The sequence below is a fragment of the Chionomys nivalis genome, chromosome 2 (genome assembly GCF_950005125.1).
Source record: "Chionomys nivalis chromosome 2, mChiNiv1.1, whole genome shotgun sequence".
Classification (NCBI taxonomy): Eukaryota; Metazoa; Chordata; class Mammalia; order Rodentia; family Cricetidae; genus Chionomys; species Chionomys nivalis.
In genome coordinates this window covers 17,752,615-17,774,103 of record NC_080087.1, presented here as the reverse complement: position 1 = coordinate 17,774,103, position 21,489 = coordinate 17,752,615, and the positions used below count along the sequence as shown (strand labels likewise).

General features: G+C 47.0%; 1 protein-coding gene across 2 annotated transcripts in view; it reads left to right on the top strand.

Moving 5' to 3' along the window:
• Akap12 (A-kinase anchoring protein 12) overlaps positions 1 to 12,186 on the top strand; it is an 87,651-nt gene extending 75,465 nt beyond the window's left edge. For both annotated transcript variants that reach the window (XM_057761601.1, XM_057761602.1), the window contains 2 exons: positions 5,390 to 10,295; positions 11,190 to 12,186. In XM_057761601.1, coding sequence (XP_057617584.1) covers positions 5,390 to 10,287 — 4,898 coding nt within the window. In that variant the 3' untranslated portion in view covers positions 10,288 to 10,295; positions 11,190 to 12,186. The remainder of the gene's footprint in view (positions 1 to 5,389; positions 10,296 to 11,189) is intronic.
• Positions 12,187 to 21,489: the final 9,303 nt, after the last annotated feature.

The following is a 21,489-nucleotide window of genomic DNA, read 5'->3' as shown; positions in this document are numbered from 1 at the left end:
GAAAAGGAACGGTTGATGGGAGTGCACCAAGTGTCCAGTGTTGACTTTTAATGGGAACAGGTGGAAACAAGCCAAGTTTCCTTATTTCAAATGCTGCTCAGAATTAGTGAGGAGGTGTGTACAGTATTTTTAGATTACTTTTTAGGTTAGCAGACCGCAGGTTTCATTGTGGCATTTCCACACATCCATGTCGTCATTCTCTTTGCTGATTCCATATCCTGGTATCTGAGTAGTGCAGCAACGAACATAGTTGTACGAGTAACTGTGTGGTGTGTTGACTAGAGAGTCCTGTGTGTCCAGACACAGAATGTCTATAGCTGGATCGTGCTGATTGCCATCGCCTGGGTGCCCAAATTGGCATTCCTACCAGAAGTGAATTAAGGGTTTGCTCTTCAATGCAGAAAAAGACTCGACACCGTAAGCAATAGAACTGGAATTGTGTCTGAGTTTTCATTTAGCTTTGGATGTTTGCCTCAATGTTTAATATAATGCTTTATAAAAAAAAGTTTGAAGTTCTGGGGATTTTTTGTTGTTGTTGGTTTTTTTTTTTTTTTTTTTTTGGTTTTGATTTTTATTTTTCGAGACAGGGTTTCTTTGTGTAGTTCTGACTGTCCTGGAACTTGCTCTGTAGACCAAGCAGGCACCACCACTGCCTGGGTAACATTTTATTTTCAAAAGTGAAATAATAATTTTGATAATAAGTAATAATTTTGAAATAATATTGAAGAAATAATAATTTCTGGAGTTTGGTGTTTTTTTCACCAAAGTACAATTTTTTTTGTTCCCCCTCTTGTTTTTTTTTCCACTTTTTAAGTGGTAAACAAATTTATTTGGCACGTGGTTCTGGAGGCCAAGAACTCCAAGATCCTGGCTCCGTGTACAAACTATATTCAGTCAAGCCAATTAGCATAACTATTATGCTACCGTGTTATTGTGTTGACACCTCTAAAACTCATTTTTAGCAATTTTGAAATATGCATGTATTAACCATCGTCCTCTTATACTGCTGTGGGTGACTCGAGTTTGTTAAAGATAGATGAAGCTATACCGGTTTCCCAGCACCTCCCTCCCTTCTATTGTTGGCCCTGTGTGTAGAACACAGGGTCTTGTGCATATTAGGCAAATACTCTGCCACTGGGCTACATCCCCAGCCTTTAAGTATTTTGAGACAGGGTCTTACTGTGTACTCTACACTGGTACTGGACTTGCAATCTGCCTACTCTTGCCTTCCAAGTAGCCAAATTTTGTGCCAGTTTAAATGTTAACAGTTTTTGATCTGGTAGATGAAGAAGTACATATCATGTAGAGGAAATGAGACTGGGACCAACAAAACTAGAACATTACACACCTGGTCATATGACATACCCAGTTCTTCTCTAGGACGACGATAATATACGGAAGACAGGCCAGAGGATTTACGCTAAAAATGAAGTTATTTGTTTAGTCAATCAAAATTTGCCTCCCTTTTAGCAGAAATAAACCCCATCTAATCTTAAGTCATTCATTCTCACCACCTCCCCCCAAGACCCAAAAATATCCTCTCAGCGGGCTTTCCGAGTGAATATCTGTCTGATTCTGGAGCCCGGTGGGATCTGCTGTGTTGCTAATTCTCCCTGTTACTGCAGTTACCCATGACCCCCAGCTTCAGTACATTGTATATAGTCTTGCTTTTTACGCCCAAGATTTGTTTCTTTTTGTTTTTCAACACAGGGTTTCTCTCTGTATCTCTGGCTGTCCTGGGACTCACTCTGTGGACCAGGCTGGCCTTGAATTCACAGACATCCCCTTGCCTCTGCCTCCCAGTGCTGGGATTAAAGCCATGCATCACCACCACCAGGCTCCAGTTATTTTTTTTTTAATGCCAACTCATAGAAAAAAAAAAACACGAGCATTTATAGCCTTCTACACACTTTCTCTCTCTGTCTCCACCCATTTGAAGTTTCTTGCAGGCAAGCCTCGATGCTTGACTTTTGGCCTTTTGTGACATTGTGCTCAACAGGCCCAGATGTGGGACACTGTGCATTTGATTGTTTCCTCACAACTGGATTCTGTCCACTGTGACTGGCATGTGCCTTCTTGGGGCCTCCTGCAAGGATGTCAGAACTGATCACCTGGTTATGATGGCATCCTTTAGATTTCTCCATTGAAAAGGTTTTGCGTCTTGTTTGTTTGTTCCTTTTGAAATTATCACCTGTGTGTTGATACTCTGACACTTTAGGCTTCCTGTCAACTTTTTACCCAGTGAATTTATGTAAAAGGAGGCCCACTTGTTTGTCCTAGCTGCCCGGCTAGCTTAGACCCAAAATAGTCACACAGGAACTGTATTAATTAAGTCACTGCTTGGCCCATTAGCTCTAGCTTCTTATTGGCTAACTCTTACATATTAATTTAATCTATCCGTTAATCTGTGCATCACCACGAGGTCGCGGCCTACCAGCAAAGTTTCAGCACATCTGTCTCCAGTGATGGCTCCATAGCGTCTCCCTCTCCAGGCAGTCCAGTTTTCCCCGCCTACCTAAGCTCTGCCCTATCAACAGGCCAAGGCAGTTTCTTTATTCCTTAGCCAATAAAAGCAACACATACCTCCTACACCAAATTTAGCAACTTTTTTTTTCAGTGTTTCTCTGGCTGTCCTGGAACTCACTGTGTAGACCAGACTGGCCTCAAGCTCACAGAGATCTGCCTGCCTCTGCCTCCCAAGTGCTGGGATTCAAGGGCCACCATCACCACCTGGCTTGAATTTAGCAACTTTTGGTCCTTGACTTTATGTACTATTTTCTACCACCATTTTATTTTTTGTTATTATTTTGGTTTATTGGGGTTTTTATTTATTTCGGGCAGACTATCAGTTATGTAGCTCTGACTGTCCTGGATCTCGCTATGTAGACCAGGCTGGCGTGGAACTCACAGAAATCTACCTGCCTCTGCTTCCACCACGTGCTGGGGAATTAAAGACATTCGCCACCATGCCCAGCTTTATTTTTGAGATGAGGCTCACTACATTGCCCAGGCTAGCCCTCAAGTTTGCAATCCTTCCTGCCCTAGTTTCCCAAGTAACAAACCTGACCCCTTTAGCACTCAAACTCAGAGCCTGGAGGGAGCATGCTAGGCAAGTGTGCTACCAAGGAGCCATATCTCCTGCCTAACTTAATAATGCACTGTTTATACATTGTGATTGTCTTAGTTAGGGTTTCTGTTGCTGAGGAGAAGCACCGTGACCCAAAAGCAGGTTGGGGAGGAAAGGGCTTATTTGGCTTCCATTTCCAGATCACTGTTCATCATCAAAGGAAGACAGGACAGGATTTCAAACCAGACAGGATCCTGGGGGCAGGAGCTGATGCAGAGGCCATGGAAGGGTCCTGCTTAAAGTTGTGTCAAGTTGACCCAAACTTAGCCAGCACAGTGATACACCCCCAAATTATTTTTATGTGAGTGTTTTGCCTGAATAAATGTATGTGTACCATATACCATGCTAGGAGCCTGAGGATGTCGGGTCTCTTGGAGCTGGAGTTACAGATGGGTGTGAGCCATCATGTGGGTGCTGGGAACCGAATCTGTTCCTCTGCAAAAGCAGCAGTGCTCTTAACCCCAGAGCCATCTTCCCAGCCCCACTACTTCTAAGATCCTAAAGAGAGACATAAGCATGGTGGCACATGCTTGTAAGCCCTGCTCCTGGGAGGTACAAGCGAGGGGACAAAAGTTCAAGGTCATTCTTGGCTACATAGTGAATTCCAGGCCAGCCTGGGCTCAGTGAGGTCTGTCTACAAACTAATAAACTGACCAAAGAGGATGACTTCGTGGGTCAAACTGGGAGTTTTACATGTCTACCAACGTTTTTCCCCACTAGGAAGTATATTTCTTGAGACTGATGTAGAGTGCCCACAACAAAAGCATGGGGACCCGAGTTCAATTCCCAGATCCCACAGCTAGAGCCGAGGAGGTGGAAGCAGGGTTTGCTAGCCATCTAGTCTAGCCAAGCTGGTGACCTCCAGGTTCAGTGAGAGACCGTAAGATGGCTGAGCAAGGCAAAGGTGCTTACTGCCATGAGTAATGAACCGAGTTCAGCCGCTGAAGTCACGTGGTAGGAATAGAGGGCCGTCTCCCTCACAGTGACCCCTGACCTCCAAATGTGCTTTGTGGCGGGCCCCTCCAATACAAAGTAGGTGAATGAAAAATAGAGTGAGCAACTGAGGAAGACCTCAGTATCATCCTGTGTGCAGACAGAGGTGGGTACATACGTACACACATGACACCACATGCACATATATTGGCTTGGGTTGTGTTTTGTTTGGAGATAGGGGCTCACTGCGTAGCCCCTAGCTGTCCTTGAACTCACTTTCGACACCACGATGGCCCTGAGTTCATAGGTATCTATCTGCTGCTTTTGCCTCCCAAGTGCTGGGATTGAAGTCACATGTCACCATGCTGAACTTGACTTTCTTTTTACTTTATTTTTGTTTAGTGTGCATTGGTGGTTTGCCCGCATGAATGTCTTGTGTGAGTGTGTCTGACCCTTGTGAGCTGTCATTTAAACCAGCTAAGCCATTCTTCCAGGACCCCCTTCCCCCCATTTAAATAATACTCCTTGATCATCATTTACTGGATTTTGATTTTATATGTTTGTTTGCTTGCTTTTTAAGATTTTTTTTTACACTTCTGTGTTTTCCTTACACTATACCTGTGCACTATGTGTGTTCAGTGCCCACAGAGGCCACAAGAGGGAGCTGGACCCAGCTAACATGAGGGTGCTTGGAATAGAGTCCAGGTCCTCTAGAAGCTGCTGCTGCTGTTAACCACTGAACCATCTCTCCAGCCCGTGCCACTCATTTCTTGGTAACCAAGGAAAGGCAAAAAAAAAAGGAAAAGAGCCGGGCGATGGTGGCGCACGCCTTTAATCCCAGCACTCGGGAGGCAGAGGCAGGCGGATCTCTGTGAGTTCGAGACCAGCCTGGTCTGCAGAGCTAGTTCCAGGACAGGCTCCAAAGCCACAGAGAAACTCTGTCTCGAAAAAACCAAAAAAAAAAAAAAGGAAAAGCGTGAAGAATCTTTGAACTTGAAGTCTTTATTTATTTATTTATTTACTTATTATGTATACAATAGTCTGTTTGTGTGTATGCCTGAAGGCCAGAAGAGGGCACCAGACCTCATTACAGATGGTTGTGAGCCACCATGTGGTTGCTGGGAATTGAACTCAGGACCTTTGGAAGAGCAGGCAATGCTCTTAACCACTGAGCCATCTCTCCAGCCCCCATGAACTTGAAGTCTTGATGGCCCTTTGATAGGAGTAGTTATTGCCACCTAAACAAAGGCATATTCTACCTTTCCTTAGTATTAATGAGAGTATTATGCTTGTTGAACTAAATAATTTTTCCTTTCTCTTTGTTAATAGTTGGACAGAGAGAGTCAGAAGATGTGAGAGAAAAAGACCGAGCTAAAGAAATGGCTGCCAACTCTGCCGTTGTTGAAGACATCACAAAGGATGAGCAGGAGGAGACACCTGAAATAATTGAACAGATCCCTGCTTCAGAAAGCAACGTAGAAGACACGGCACAGCCTGCTGAGTCCCAGGCTAATGATGTTGGCTTTAAGAAGGTATTTAAGTTTGTCGGCTTTAAATTCACCGTGAAAAAGGATAAAAATGAGAAGTCTGATACTGTCCAGCTACTCACTGTCAAAAAGGATGAAGGCGAAGGGGCAGAAGCCACAGTGGGCGCAGGTGACCACCAGGAGCCCGTCATGGAAACCGGAGAGTCAGCATCCAAAGAAAGTGAGCTGAAGCAATCCATCGAGAAGCCTGAAGACACCACGAAGAAAACGCAGAGCAGCACAGAAGAAATTCCCCTTCAGGCTGAATCTGGTCAAGTGGCTGAGGAAGAAGCCAAAACCGAAGAAGAAAAGCAAGGCAAAGAACCCACCAAGTCCGCAGAATCTCCAACCAGTCCAGTCAGTGGCGAGACGACGTCTTCCTTCAAGAAATTCTTCACTCACGGTTGGGCTGGCTGGCGCAAAAAGACCAGCTTCAAGAAGCCGAAGGATGATGAGCTGGATACTTCTGAGAAGAAAAAGGAGCAAGAGGCAGAAAAAGTCAATGAGGAAGAAAATGAAAAGACAGAAGAAGGTCCTTCTGAGCATGCCCCAGCCTCCGAGCAGCAGGAGTCCACAGAAGACACAAATCAGGCCAGGTTGTCCGCAGATTATGAGAAGGTGGAGCTACCCTTGGAAGATCAGGCTGGCCTGGACAGATTAGCAGAGAAGTGTGCTCCCTTGGCAACGGAAGTGTTTGATGATAAAATAGAAGTCCACCAAGAAGTTGTTGCGGAGGTCCATGTGAGCACCGTAGAGAAAATGGCGGAGGAGCAGGAAGGGAGGAAAGAGGCAGATGAGGATGTGAAAGAAACGGGAGAATCCGTGCCCCCTGAAAAACCAGGTGAGACCAAGGAGGCCTCTCAGGAAGCTGAGCCTGCTGAGGACCTGGTTCCGAAGAGCAAAGAAGTGTGTGTCTCTGGAGGTGACCACACACAGCTGACAGATCTAAGTCCCGATGAGAAGATGTTGCCCAAACACCCGGAAGGCATTGTCAGTGAGGCGGAGATGCTGTCCTCTCAAGAGAGGATCAAGGTACAGGGGAGCCCTTTGAAGAAACTCTTCAGTAGCTCTGGCTTAAAGAAGCTGTCTGGGAAGAAGCAGAAGGGGAAACGAGGGGGCGGAGGAGACGAAGAACCAGGAGAACACCAGCAGGTCCAAACCGAGTCCCCAGAGAGTGCCGACGAGCAGAAGGGAGAGAGCTCGGCGTCTTCCCCAGAAGAGCCTGAGGAGATCACATGTCTGGAGAAGGGGCTGTCGGAAGCACAGCACGAAGGGGAAGTCGAGGAAGGAGCTACTTCTGATGGGGACAAGAAAAGGGAAGGAATCACCCCCTGGGCATCTTTCAAAAAGATGGTGACACCCAAGAAGCGGGTCCGAAGACCTTCTGAGAGCGACAAGGAAGAAGAAGTGGACAAGGTCAAGAGCGCCACGCTGTCATCCACAGAGAGCACCATGTCAGAAATGCAGGAGGAAGCCAAGACGGTTGGAGAGGAGCAGAAGCCAGAAGAACCGAAGCGGAAGGTGGATACTTCGGTGTCATGGGAGGCGTTAATTTGTGTGGGGTCCTCCAAGAAGAGGGCAAGAAAGGCATCCTCTTCCGATGACGAAGGAGGGCCGAGAACAGTGGGAGGGGATGGTCCCAGAGCGGAGGAGACCAGCAAAGACAAAGAAGCCGGAACAGAATCTGCCCCTGCCAGCACCCAAGAACACGAGCAAGCGCAAGGAAGTTCTTCCCCCGAGCCGGCCGGAAGCCCTTCTGAAGGGGAAGGTGTCTCCACCTGGGAGTCATTTAAAAGATTAGTCACGCCACGAAAAAAATCCAAGTCAAAGCTGGAGGAGAAAGCGGAAGACTCCGGTACAGAGCAGTTGGCTTCAGATGTTGAACCAGGTAAAGAAGAGTCTTGGGTTTCCATTAAGAAATTTATTCCTGGACGGCGGAAGAAAAGGCCAGATGGGAAGCAAGAACAGGCCACTACCGAAGACACGGGGCCCATAGAAATCAATGATGATGACCCGGATGTCCCTGCCGTCGTGCCTCTGTCTGAGTACGATGCGGTAGAAAGGGAGAAGATGGAAGCTCAGCAGGTCAAGGAGAGTGAGGAAGGACCCCAGCTAGAGGGGGCTGTGTATGTGTCTGAGGAGCTTAGTAAGACCCTGGTTCACACCGTGAGTGTGAACGTCATTGACGGGACCAGGGCGGTCACCAGTGCCGAAGAGCGGTCTCCTTCTTGGATCTCCGCTTCCGTGACAGAACCCCTTGAACACGCCGAAGACGAAGCCATGCCATCCACTGAGGAGGTCACCGAAAGAGACATCATTGCAGAAGAAGCCCCTGCGGTCATCCAGACCTTACCAGAGGGCCAAGATGCCCATGACGACACAGTTATCAGCGAGGTGGAATTCACCTCGGAAGCCGTGACAGCTGCAGAAACCACAGAAGCCCTCCACGCTGAAGAAGCCACCGAAGCCTCGGGAGCAGAAGAGACCACAGACATGGTGTCAGCGGTTTCCCAACTGACTGACTCCCCAGACACCACAGAGGAAGCTACCCCGGTCCAGGAGGTAGAGGGTGGTGTGCAGGACAGAGAAGAACAAGAGCGACAGACACAAGCTATCCTCCAGGCAGTTGCAGAAAAGGTGAAAGGGGAGTCACAGGCGCCTGCCACCCAGATTGGACAGAGAGCAGGGCCCAAAGCACTGGAGAAGGTAGAGGAGGTGGAAGAAGATTCCGAAGTGCTGGCTGTGGAGAAAGAGAGGGATGTCGTGCTGGAAGAACCCGTGCAGGGAGCTGAAGCTGGAACTGAGCATTCTGCCCGGGGCTCTGAGATTGTTCAGACTGCGCCAGCGAGCTTTACAGAAGTTCCCGAAGTCATAACGGGTATAGAGTTGAAGGAGCAGGTCACCGCAAGCCAGCTTATGGAGCCCCGGCAGCTGGTGGATCAAGCTGCAGCCCCCGAGTCATCAGAGACCCTGACAGACGACAGCGAGACAAACGGAAGCACTCCCATAGCAGAGTCAGACACTCCAGATGTGACACAGCGAGACGAGGCCATTGAAAGCCAGGACAGTGAAGCCATCGCAACTGACGGGCAGTCGCAGGTCACAGAGGCAGTGGCAGCTCCCGCTCAGGAGGAGGAACCTTCATTACCACCGGCTTTTCCACCCCAAGAGGAACATGGGGGAAAACCAGAAAGAGATGTCCTAGAACCTACACGGCAAGAGCTTGTGGAAGTGGTGCCTGTTTTGGCACAGACTGAGGTGGGTCAGGAGGCTGGCCTCCTTGGTGAAAAAGTCAAAGATGAACTATGTGTTGAAGGACCTGAGGGGTCTGTATACACAGATGGACCCGACAGTCGAGAGAAGATTGCTGAAGTGGAACGTAATGATGAAGTATTGGGAGCCCCTGAATGTCAAGAAAGCGAGAATGTGGAGGGGCAGAGTCCTAGCCCAGAGGAGAGAGAGGTGGAAACCGGTGTCGAAAAGGAGAAAATGGAAGCAAAGCCAGAGCACGTGAGTGAAGAACGCGAGCAAAAAACAGCTGCTCCTGAACCTGAAGAAGCCCCCCCACAGCCTATCCAGACAGCTGACGTGTCCGACTCAGAGAAAGGAAGCTCTTCTCTCCCAGACCAAGACAAAGCAGTTTGTGTAGAGGTTCAAAGCCCGGAGCCACCAGTAACTCCCACAGCCGAACCTATGCGGGAGGCCGAGGAAACTGTCATGATTTCAGAAACAAGTGGAAGTCTGGAGTCTGTGGGTGTGCATTTAATGCCAGCAGAGAAGTCCTCTGAAGAGGGTGACTGCTGGACTCCTCAGCATGGAGAGGACCCTGTGCCGGAGTCTCAGGCAGAGTCAGTCCCAGCAATAGCATCAGCCGCTCCTGAAAACACCCTCCACTCTGACCTGCAAGGAGAGATAAGCGCATCCCAGAAAGAGGGATCAGATGAAGACGACGAGCAGGTTGGTCATCAAGGAGAGGCAGCGAAGGAGGAAGTCGTTAAGACTGCCTCTGAGATGTTGGCACTCCAGAGCGAGAGCACTAAGCTTGTCCAGAACATCATCCAGACCGCCGTTGATCAGTTCTCACGTACAGAAATGGCCCCCACAGCCTCTGCTTCCGATACACAGGCCCAAGTCCCGGTGATGCAGGCAGACAGCCAGGGGGCTCAACAAATGCTGGACAAAGAAGAAAGCCGCCATCAAGTCCTGGCCCAGGATGAAGCAGTGACCACCGCAGCCCAAGAAGAACTTGCCCTTTCTGATGTTTCCAAAGGCATGAACGAGGCTTCAGAAAAGGCCAACATGCCTGCCGTCAAAAGTGCCAGTATCAAAGACCACCAGTGTGAGCAGGTCATTGCCCCACTTGGAGCAGAGGGAGACGGAAGCGGAACAAAACCTGTGCCAGGCGATGATTGTGCCAGATGCGGAGAAGGTGTCGAGAAGCTGCCATCTGAATCCAAAGATCAAAGGGGGCATGCTGCTGATGGCCCCAAACACCAAAGCTCAGCCCAGGCAGAGGCAGATGCCTCCGGAAATCTAACCAAAGAGTCTCCAGACACCAATGGACCAAAGCTAACGGAGGAGGGAGATGCCCGGGAAGTAGGAATTCAAGAAGGAAAAATGTCCACCGAGTCAGTCAAAGAGATGAAGCTCCAGACAGAAGAGGACCTACAGGAGCCAGAGGGGGACTTGGCAGAATCTTAAGATGTTGGGTAGGTAGACTTGCTTCTGGGAGGTTGATTCCCCGCCCTACAGCTAGCTATACAATTACACGTCAAATAATCGATTTATACAGACCTTTCAGCTGGACATAATAACCAACTAGAGGAAGGTCTAGTTGATATATATTTTTTCCTTTGGTTTTTTGTTTTAAATTTATTTTTTACGTGCATTGAAGTTTTGCTTGTCAGAGGGTGTGGATTTCCCTTGAACGGGAGTTATAGCAACCGTGAGCTGCCATGTGTGTGCTGGGAATTGAACCTGGATTCTCTGGAAGAGCAGTTAGGCCGTTTTGTTTTGTTTTTTTCTGAACAGAATCCCACTAAATCTTTTGTTTGTTTGTTTGTTTGTTTTTCCGAGACAGGGTTTCTCTGTGTATCTTTGGCTGGTCCTGGAACTCACTCTATAGACCTCGAACTCACAGAGATCTGCCTGCCTCTGCCTCCAGAGTGCTGGGATTAAGATCGTGCGCCACCATGCCCTGGCCTCCTAATTCGATTTTTAGAGACAGGGTCTTCCTGTGTAGCCCAGTCTGGACTTGAACTCTAGGTAATCCTACTGCCTTCGGTCTCTCCTGTCATATCATTGTATGTGTTCATGCCTGCATAATGTGGGCGGGGTAGGGTGCCTATGCTGTGGTGTATGTTTGTGGGGGGCGGGGTGGGTCAGAGGACCCCTTCTGAGAATTGAACTCGCGTCTCCAACTTGTGTAGTGAACACCTTAAGCTCCCGAGCTGTCTAGCCAACCCCTTTTTTTCCTTTTAGTGGAGTTCAGGTCCAGAATCCCAGGCAACCCATCCCCATAGCTCTTGTGTGATTGTTCTGTTGACAGTAACTTGAGGGTGGAAAAGAGATTTTTTTATTTCTCTCCTTTCTTCCTCCCACAGTTACTCATTGTATACTTGCGAGACCAGAATGTGAAGACAAGCCACGGAACAAAATGCTGCTGTTGGGACCTTGAGACCAAGATTGCCGAGCCCTTGAGATTCAGAGATTGGGCTATCCACTGATTTCAACCTTGGAGAGCACCCCGACAATCCTGAGGTTTCACCGGGAGCTAGAGCCAGCTAACATTTCCTTGTTTCAAGACTGCTTTGATTTTTTCCCCCCCGCTTTGGTACACCATATATTTCTGATTTAAGGTCCTACATTCTCAGCCTGGAACCGATGTCGGCAATACCTAGTTCTACTTCTCAAACTGGAGCGTCCTCCCTTCTGTATTTATATGTATGTTTTATGTAATCCTCCTCCTGTACCTATTGTATATTTTTTCCTAATGTTTAAGCACATGCCTTTTGTATTATGCAATATGTAACGGGCGTGCAGCCATCATGAAGCTTCGAGAAGCCCCAAGCCTCAACTATAACCTGTGGCAAACAGAGAAATAACATTCCTGAGAGGAAGGTACAAGTCTTTTTAAAGTTCACTGATGCTTAGGTTTGTGGGTTAGTCGTCTCCTGAAAGTGGTCATTTCCCTATGCATATCGAGCTCAGAAATAAAACGCCATTTGGAAACATCCGGAATGTCCCAATATTACTGTGACATGTTTCTTTCTAATCCAGTCCAGGTAGGAAAGAAGTCTCTTTAGTGGCAGATTAAGCCCCCTTCTCTTAATGACATGGACAGATGAGAGTGCCTAAGGCCGTGAGATGTATTCCATCTTATGAAGAAGGAAATCCGTTGTACTTTTTTGATTGTACTCTTATATGCTGGATCGAATTCATACGCAGAACGAAGTGAGTCCTGTTCTTTATAAATGGTATTTTGATAGATACTGGAGTGTGTCTGTGTTGTATCTGTGCCCCTTTTAAGAACAATGTTGCATTATGTTCATTTGGATAAACTGTGATTTGACAGCTGATTTAAATAAAATATTTGCTTCACTTAGAGTCACTCATTTTTAGTAGGAGCTAAGGGGCCTGGGTCCTATACGTACTGTGTTAGAATAAATATACTGACAAGAAGAGAAGAGGAAGAAGCTGGAACTTTCTTACCAGGCACCCATGAAGATGTCATTTTGTCCTGGTTTGGCACATAGAGGAAGCCACAATGGGGATAACTTTTGTTGAAGGAAACCAGTGGAACCAGGTGTCGCAGGACACACCTACACCTGTAACCCCAGCACTCAGAAAGCAAACCAAGAGAATTGCTGAAGTTTCAGGCTAGCTAAGAATGACAGACTTTTTTTTTTTTTAATTATTTAAAAAACTAAGGGTTGGTAAGAGGGCTTGAATAGAGTCTTAGTTAAGGTTTTATTGCTGTGGAGAGACACCATGACCGTGACAGTCCATGCAGGCAGATACACTGCCGGAGAAAGAGCTGAGCATTCTACATCTTGATCCACAGGCAACCGGACAGTGTGCCACACTGGGCACAGCTTGAGCACATAAGACCTCAGAACCCGCCTCCACAGTGACACACTTCCTGCAACGAGGCCACATCTGACAGCGCCACTCCCTCTGGGCCAAGTATTCAAACACATGAGTCTATGGAGGCCATACCTCTTCAAACAGCATAAATAGTAAAGGTGCTTGCTTTGCAATTCTGTTGGACTGAATTCTACTCTCTGCAGTTTTCTGTAGTTTCTGAATAGTCAGTGTTGACATAATGACTGTGGTGTTTTGAATAAAAAAGAAAGGCCCACTATAGGCTCATCTCTTTGAATGTTTGGTCCCTAGCTGGTGGGACTTAGAGGTCTGTCACTGCTGGGTTAGGCTTTAAGGTTTCAAACGCTCATGCTATTCTCAGTTATCTCTCTGCCTTGTGGTTGTGTCTCAAGATGTAAGCGCTCAACTACTGCCCCATGCCTGCCTACCCGCCTGCCGCCATGCTCCCCGCCTGGATGCTCATGGGATCATGCTCTGAAACCGTAAGCACCAACTAGCTCTTCTATTAAGTTGCTTCGGTTGTGGTGTTTCTTCCCAGCAACGGGGAAGTAATGAAAACAACTAATGACCAGATAAGAGCTAGAACTCCTCTCTACAATTCTGGTATGGCATGCTTCTGACCCTAGCATAGCAGGAGCAGGGGCAGGAAGATGTAGGACAGATGTAGGACAGCTTCCTTCAGAATAGGATCCAGTCCATGAGATGGTGCCGCCCACATTCAGGGTGGGTCTTCCACCTTCCAGCCAAGGCTGGAAACTCCCTCAAATACAAACTCAGGGTTGTAGTTCCCAGGCAATTCTAAAACCAATCAAATTGCCAGTATTCATAATCACAATATCCAAGAGCAAATGCCGAAGTCAGCAGCAGGATGTAGACATCTCCTAGAGAAGAGAATTTGAAGTAGAAGTACATTAAGAGCTCTATGGGGAAAACAATAGCCACCAAGATTCTTGCAGCTTTTTTTTTTTTTTTTTTTTTTTTTTTTTTTTTTTTTGGGTTTTTCGAGACAGGGTTTCTCTGTGGGTTTGGAGCCTGTCCTGGAACTAGCTCTTGTAGATCAGGCTGGTCTCGAACTCACAGAGATCCGCCTGCCTCTGCCTCCCGAGTGCTGGGATTAAAGGCATGCGCCACCACCGCCCGGCTCTTGCAGCTTTTGAAGTGAAAGGGAAGAGGTACTGGAGATTGACTAAAGCCAAGGCCTTGCACATACTACACAAACACTGTACCACTGACTATAATTCTAGGCCAGGATCTCAAGTCGACCAGGCTAGCTTCAAATTGGCCATCATCTTCTGTCAGTCTCTCAAGCAGCTAAGATTCAGAGGCATGTGCTACCACACCTAGTTCCTTGCAAAATGTCTTCAAGCTTAACATAGAAACTTTGGCTCGGTGTCTGAGAAAGAAAAGGCTCTCTGTCTCCTCTGTCTGTCTGTGTCTGTCTTGTCTCTCTCTCTCTTGCGCGGCACACACACACACACATTGCAAAAAACAATACCTTTCTTTCCTTCTTTCTCCCTCTCTTCTGCTCATTGTGAAATTGCAGTTGGTTTTCTGTACCATTTTCCTCGAAAGAAACACTCTACCAGGGAAGCTCAGAAAGTAAACAACTCAGGAGTTTCAGGCTCTTTCTGAAACTGACCAGACTCAGTAGGACCCTCCCTCCCCAAGGTTATTTAAGCACTAACAACCAGCAGATAAATACTCCATGTAGCCAAACTTCCTGGAAGAGGTTCAGATCAACCGACCTACCTAGAAGAGACAGTCTGGGACCTGTTGAGCTACCTGTAAGTCATTCATTAATCATCAGGGTTAACCCATGCTTTTGGGAGGGAGGGCTCTCAGTGATGCAGCTATATTTGAGTCCTTTGTGTTCCTGATAATGACCCATCACCCTTACTCCTGTAAGTAACCTTACTTTGATCTGTTTTTGCTTCCCTATCTGGGGTGAGTAGATCTTCACATTTCCCCAGGACTAAGGTCAAACAATAACTGACCTTAAAATTGAGATCTCCATGCCTCAGTACTGAGGGGCTGGTATCACACAGGACTGTATCAGCATGCCCAGCTGAGGCAAGGCTTGAAGGACTCTATCTAGCACACCCAAGCACCGTGAACGTGGAAGGAAACCTTGCACTTCCCCCCTTCCCTCCTTCTTCCTAAACCACAGAATACACACTAAAGCTAGCTAGCCACCAAGGTCTAGTCCCTTATTTGATCACTCCCCCTCCCGCCTAGGCTGACTGCCGTGGTCCAGCTATCAAAGTATTGAAATCCAGCAATCAAAAGCTCTCTTTTGGCTCACCTCATTAACATACCCAATCAAAACAAAACCAACTCATCCGAACACAGGGTTTTCCCCTTTCCCTTTATAAATTAGCATTTGCCCATGGGCCAGGTCTGTTTCCTCTCTGTCCTCTGTCCTCCAAGGCAAATGTCCGTTCTTCCTCTCTTCTTTCCTCTTCTTCCTCATTCTCAATCTCCTGTCTTTTCTCTCATTCTCTGCTCTCTGTCCCTCTGGTCTTAGTGTGTCCTGTGCTGATTTTGGTCCTTTCTAGACTTACTTAGAACTTACTGGTGCCGTGTCACTTTCCTTTCCAATATACAGAGGCTAAGAGATGACTCAGCATTAAGAGCTTTCTTCTCTTGCAGAGGACTTGAGTTCAGTTCCCATCACCATGTGGGAGGGGAAGAGAGAGTTTATAAGTGTGGGGGCCAGCCATGGTAAGCTAAGTATGGGCAGGTTACCCAAGGGAAGTTTTTTTACTTCCAATCATTATCACCTGGGACTCTGGCCATTGATAAATTTAAATGGAGGCCAGAGTCTCAGTAGTTTACCCTGAGGCAATGTCTGGTTGCAGGAGTAACCACAAGCTGAGTTATCTGACCCCTACCCAAGAACTGACCATTCAAAGGAAATGCCTGGCATTCCAACCGCTGTAGATAGGAACACCTGCCAGGGCACAGTCACCAGGACACCCTAGACAAATGTCAGCCAATCAGGGGTCTTAAAACCTCAGAGTCCCCTCCCCCTCACTTTTACTACTATAAAACCCTATTCTAATTGAGCTCTGGGCGGCTCTCCGGTTATCCCAATATGTTGGACGTGCGGAGAGACCGAGTTTGCAAACTTGATTAAAATAAAGGCTCTTTGCTTATACATATGGGATTCGGTTTCCTTGTTGGTTTTTGTGGAGACTTCGCGGATTTGGGCATAACATTAAGGACATGCAACTTCCAGCTGCAAGGGATGGAATGCCCTTTCCTTTCCTCCACAGGTACCACACTTGTGTGCACAGAAACACACACACACACACAGGTGGAATGTAAAGATAGAACAGATTAATCCAGCCTAGCATTTCTTGTTATCAAAGTCTGAATAGAGCCTGGCGATGGTGGCGCACGCCTTTAATCCCAGCACTCGGGAGGCAGAGGCAGGCTGATCTCTGTGAGTTCGAGACCAGCCTGGTCTACAGAGCTAGTTCCAGGGCAGGCTCCAAAGCCACAGAGAAACCCTATCTCGAAAAACAAAACAAACAAACAAACAAACAAAAAGTCTGAATAGAGATTGTGACAGACTGTTGGCCAGACTTAGCTCCCTGAGTATTTTGATAGTTCTGGAATAATAGCTCTGGGTTGCCTCAGACATGTTCTTTTAAGAGGCCACACACCCTCTCTCTGTGGAACCTGAAGAGAGTTTTTCTTTCTTATCCCGATGCATTTTTTTTCTTTATCCCCAGGAGGCCCACGGATTTCCAGGAGGCATTTGCAGTCTCTCCTGGCTCAGTTTCCCACTGTAACTCAGGGTCTGCGTCTTGGCTCTCTCAGCCTTTGGCTGGCCTCAAAGACCTTTCTCTGCTTAAGGACATCTCTGTCTAACTGAAAAGAGAAAGGAAATTTTAATGCATTCTTTTATTATTAATTCAACTTTTTTTTTTTTTTTTACTTATTTTACGTACCAACCAGTTTATCCTCCTTCCTCTCCTCCTGTTCCCTGCCCCTACCACTCCCATCTACCCCCTCCCCATCCAATCCTCCTCTGTCTCCACTCAGAAAGGGGCAGGCCAGTCTGTAATTTTATTAAATATTTGTTTTGTTTTTTGATACAGGGTTTCTCTGTAGTCCTGAAATCCACTATGTAGACCAGGCTGACCTCAAACTTGGAGATTCGTCTGCCTCTGACTCCCAGGTGCTAGGATTAAAAGTGTGCACCACCACTCCCCAGCTCTTTTAAGTATTTATAGAAAAATTGTAAAGGTTTAATATAAATAAATAAAAAAAAAAACAGAAATTGTAAAGGATGAAGGATTATGAAGCTTTTCCCAGCAGTGAGATCTGGACTTTGGGTAAAGTCTCTGATGCTATCTATGCCTTGTTTGTTTTGAGACAGGCGTGGAACTTACTGTATAGACCAGGCTGTCCTCAAACTCATAATGACCTGTTTCTGCCTTCGACTGCTGGCGTGTGCCTGGTCCTGATCTGTTTTATATTTTCCCCTGGACTCTTGTGAAGGGTAGGGCTGGCTGCTTCTTGGAAAATTTACTTTGCCTTCTTTCTTCTTCCTCCTCCTAGCCCCTCCCCCTTCTCTTTAAGCAAAGTCCCCATTTACTCTAGGCTAACCTGGAACTCACGCTGTCCCCCGGGGGCAGCCAGAGCACAAGTGCCTGGCTCCTTCTGCTTTTTGTTTCCTGACAGTTTTACTATAGCTCTGGCTGGCCTATAATTCATGGTAAGCCTCCTGCCTCTACTTTTCAAGTACTGGCATCCCAGGCATGTGCCGCTGCTCCCACCTCTTCGACTACTTTCTTATGAAGGGCTTGAAGGTGATAAGCACATCTGGAATGTGGACAGGAAGTTTAGGACAGCCCCTGAGTCTTCAAACCCTTTCAATTCCCAGATGCTAATGGAAAGGAAGCCCATTATTCTACAACAGAGATACCAGGAAACCTGTGCTGCTCAGAGTGGGGTCAGCATCAGCACCATCTGGGAACTCCTTATAAACTATGGGGCTCCAGGCTGACTTGTCATTCAGCTAGTAGGACGCTTGCCTAGTGCCCACAATCTCAGCACAGGAATGGGCTGGAAGAATGAGGAGCTCGAGATCATCCTCAGCTACATGTGGAGCGTGAGGCCATGCTGCGTGAAACAACGCCCAAACAACATTAGCAAAAGAAACTCCGAGTCCATTCATGTCCTCTCAAGAATAGGGCCAACAGGGCTGGAGAGATGGCTCAGAGGTTAAGAGCATTGCCTGCTCTTCCAAAGGTCCTGAGTTCAATTCCCAGCAACCACATGGTGGCTCACAACCATCTGTAATGGGGTCTGGTGCCCTCTTCTGGCCTGCAGGCATACACACAGACAAAACACTGTATACATAATAAATAAATAAATATTTAAAAAAAAAAAAAAAGAATAGGGTCAACAATCTTTCTGCTCAAGCCTTCCAGAGAGTTCTGTGACACAAAGTTGAGGGCCTCTGTGGTGACATAAAGCTTTAAAATATATTGAAAGGCAGGGCATGGTTGAGTATGCTGCTGCCTTTAATCCTAGCATTTGAGAGGCAGAGGCAGGTGGATTTCTGAGTTCAAGGCCAGCCTAGATTACAGAATGAGTTCCAGGACAGCCAGGGTTACACAGAAAAACCCTGTTAAAAAAGGGGGGGGGGGCTGGAGAGATGGCTCAGTGGTTAAGAGCATTGCCTGCTCTTCCAAAGGTCCTGAGTTCAATTCCCAGCAACCATCTGTAATGAGGTCTGGTGCCCTCTTCTGGCCTGCAGGCATACACACAGATAGAATACTGTATATATAATAAATAAATAAATAAATATTTCAAAAAAAAAAAAAAGACAGTCCCTCATATTGGAGACATCATGAAAGGGCCCTTAAAGGAAAGAATCCTCTATAAAACCCAGAGAGAAGCTTCATTAAGAGAGATAGCTTATCCATCGCCAGATGAAGGTTCTAAGGTGCTGGATTCGGTTCCTGTTTCCTCCTGTTCATGCAGAGGACTGTGATGTATATATATATTATACTCACTTCTAAGCTAGTATGGAATTTCTTTCTATTGTACTTCTTCACATGTGAAGACACTCTGTGGGGATAAACACCAAGACTGGATATACCCCAATCTGGGTAGAGGACAAATGTGGTTCAATTATCAGGTTGTTGCATCGTGAGGTTCATACCAAATGTGGAACTGAATCTTTGGTACAGAGAGATATCCTGAGGCTTTCAAGGTTGAAAATAATCACTGGCTTTCATTTACAAACAAAATGAACCCACTCCTGCCTAATGAACACCATTATCTGAACTCATCTTCTTTTTTTTTTTAAATTAATATTTCCACCTGCTCCCCATTTCCCATTTTCCTCCCCTCCTCCCAAATATTGCCCCCTCCCCCCACTCCCCTCCCCCTATCCCCACTCCTCTTCTCCACCCCCCACACCATTCCCCCTCCCTCTCGATACTGAAGAGCAGTCCAAATTCTCTGCCCTGCGGGAAGACGAAGGTCTTCTATCTACGTCCAGGAAGATGAGTGTCTAAACAGGCTAAGCTCCCACAAAGCCAGTTCATGTATTAGGATCGAAACATAGTGCCATTGTCCTTGGCTTCTCATCAGCCTTCATTGTCCGCCATGCTCAGAGAGTCCAGTTTCAACCCATGCTTATTCAGTCCCAGACCAGCTGGCCTTGGTGGGCTCCCAATAAATCAGTTCCACTGTCACAGTGGGTGGGTGCACCCCTCGTGGTCCTGATTTCCTTGCTCATGTTCTCCCTCCTTCTGCTCCTCATTTGGACCTTAAGAGCTCAGACCGTTGCTCCAAATTGAGTCTCTGTCTCTACCTCGATCCATCGCCAGATGAAGGTTCTAAGGTGATATGTAAGATATTCATCAGTATAGGATAGGGTCATTTCAGGTTCCCTCTCCTCAGTTGCCCAAGGTACCAGCTGGGGACATCTCCCTGGACACCTGCGAACCCCTCTAGAGTCAAGTTTCTTGCCAACCCTAAGATGGCTCCCTTAGTTAGGATATATACTTCACTGCTCCCGTATCCACCCTTCCTATATCCCAACCATCCCATTCCCCCAAGCTCCCCCCATCCTCCCCTTCTCACGTCTCTCACCCCATTTCCCCTTAGCCCCATGCCACCTCACCCGCAAGTTCCCAGTTTTTGCCTGGCAATCTTGTCTACTTCCCCTATCCAGGCGGATGACTATACGTTTTTCTTTGGGTACACTTTTCCAATTTGGAGCAACAGTCTGAGCTCTTAAGGTCCAAATGAGGAGCAGAAGGAGGGAGAACATGAGCAAGGAAGTCAGGACCACGAGGGGTGCACCCACCCACTGTGACAGTGGAACTGATCTATTGGGAGCCCACCAAGGCCAGCTGGACTGGGACTGAATAAGCATGGGTTGAAACTGGACTCTCTGAACATGGCGGACAATGAAGGCTGATGAGAAGCCAAGGACAATGGCACTAGATTTCGATCCTGATACATGAACTGGCTTTGTGGGAGCTTAGCCTGTTTAGAAGCTCACCTTCCTGGACGTAGATAGAAGTGGGAGGACCTTGGTCTTCCCCCAGGGCAGGGAATTTGAACTGCTCTTCAGTATCGAGAGGGAGGGGGAATGGAGTGGGGGGAGGAGAAAAGGAGTGGGAATGGGAGGGGGGAGGGGGCAATATGTGGGAGGAGGGGGAGGGAAATGGGAAACGGGGAGCAGGTGGAAATTTTAATTAAAAAAGAATAAAGCCGGATGATGTCGCACGCCTTTAATCCCAGCACTTGGGAGGCAGAGGCAGGCGGATCTCTGTGAGTTCGAGACCAGCCTGGTCTACAAGAGCTAGTTCCAGGACAGGCTCCAAAACCACAGAGAAACCCTGTCTCAAAAAAAAAAAAAAAAAAAAAAGAATAAAAATAAATAAATAAATAAAGAGAGATAGCTTAAAGAATAAGAGATGAATAGGGTGATGGGGGCCTTTAGAGCAGTGGTTCTCAACCTGTGGGTCATGACCCATTTAGTAAACCTCTAGCTCCAAAAAATATTTACATTATGATTCATAACAAACAGTAGCAAAATTGCCTGGTCTACAGAGTGAGTTCCAGGACACTCAGGGCTAACACACAGAGAAACCCTCTCAAAAAACAAACCAAAAAAACCAAAGTAGCAAAATTACAGTTAGGAAGTAGCAAAGAAAATACTTTTATGGTTGGGGTCACCATACATGAGGAACTGTATTAAAGGTCGCAACATTAGGAAGGTTGAGAACCACTGCTGTAGAGAAATGCCCCCAAAGAGAGCAAAGTATCTGAATTTTAGATCCTTTCAGGGGGTGAGCAGTGGGAAGTTGGACAGCAAGTAATTTAGTTCAACACAGTCTGTGACAAGGAGCAGCATGGAAGAGCCAGGTACCGGGTAAGGTGTGAACATTCTAGAACACAGCACGGCACAACTTTTTAACTTGTGACCCCTCCCGAGGTTTTGTTTCCATAGAGATTCAAACATAACTACAAAGATGAAATGGATTGATTCCTCAGTGTCTTGAGAATCTAGGTGTTTTGAGTTATCGTTAGGCAGTACCTCCTGATCTGTTCAAGACAGCTGCACACACTGTCAGCCTTGGAGCCCAAAAGTCTCATAGCTGCATGACTCAGTGTAATTATAAACCTCTTGGCCGGCTCTAGCATCTTCTGGAGCTGAGGGGAGTCTCATAGCTGCATGACTCAGTGTAATTATAAACCTCTTGGCCGGCTCTAGCATCTTCTGGAGCTGAGGGGAGTCTCATAGCTGCATGACTCAGTGTA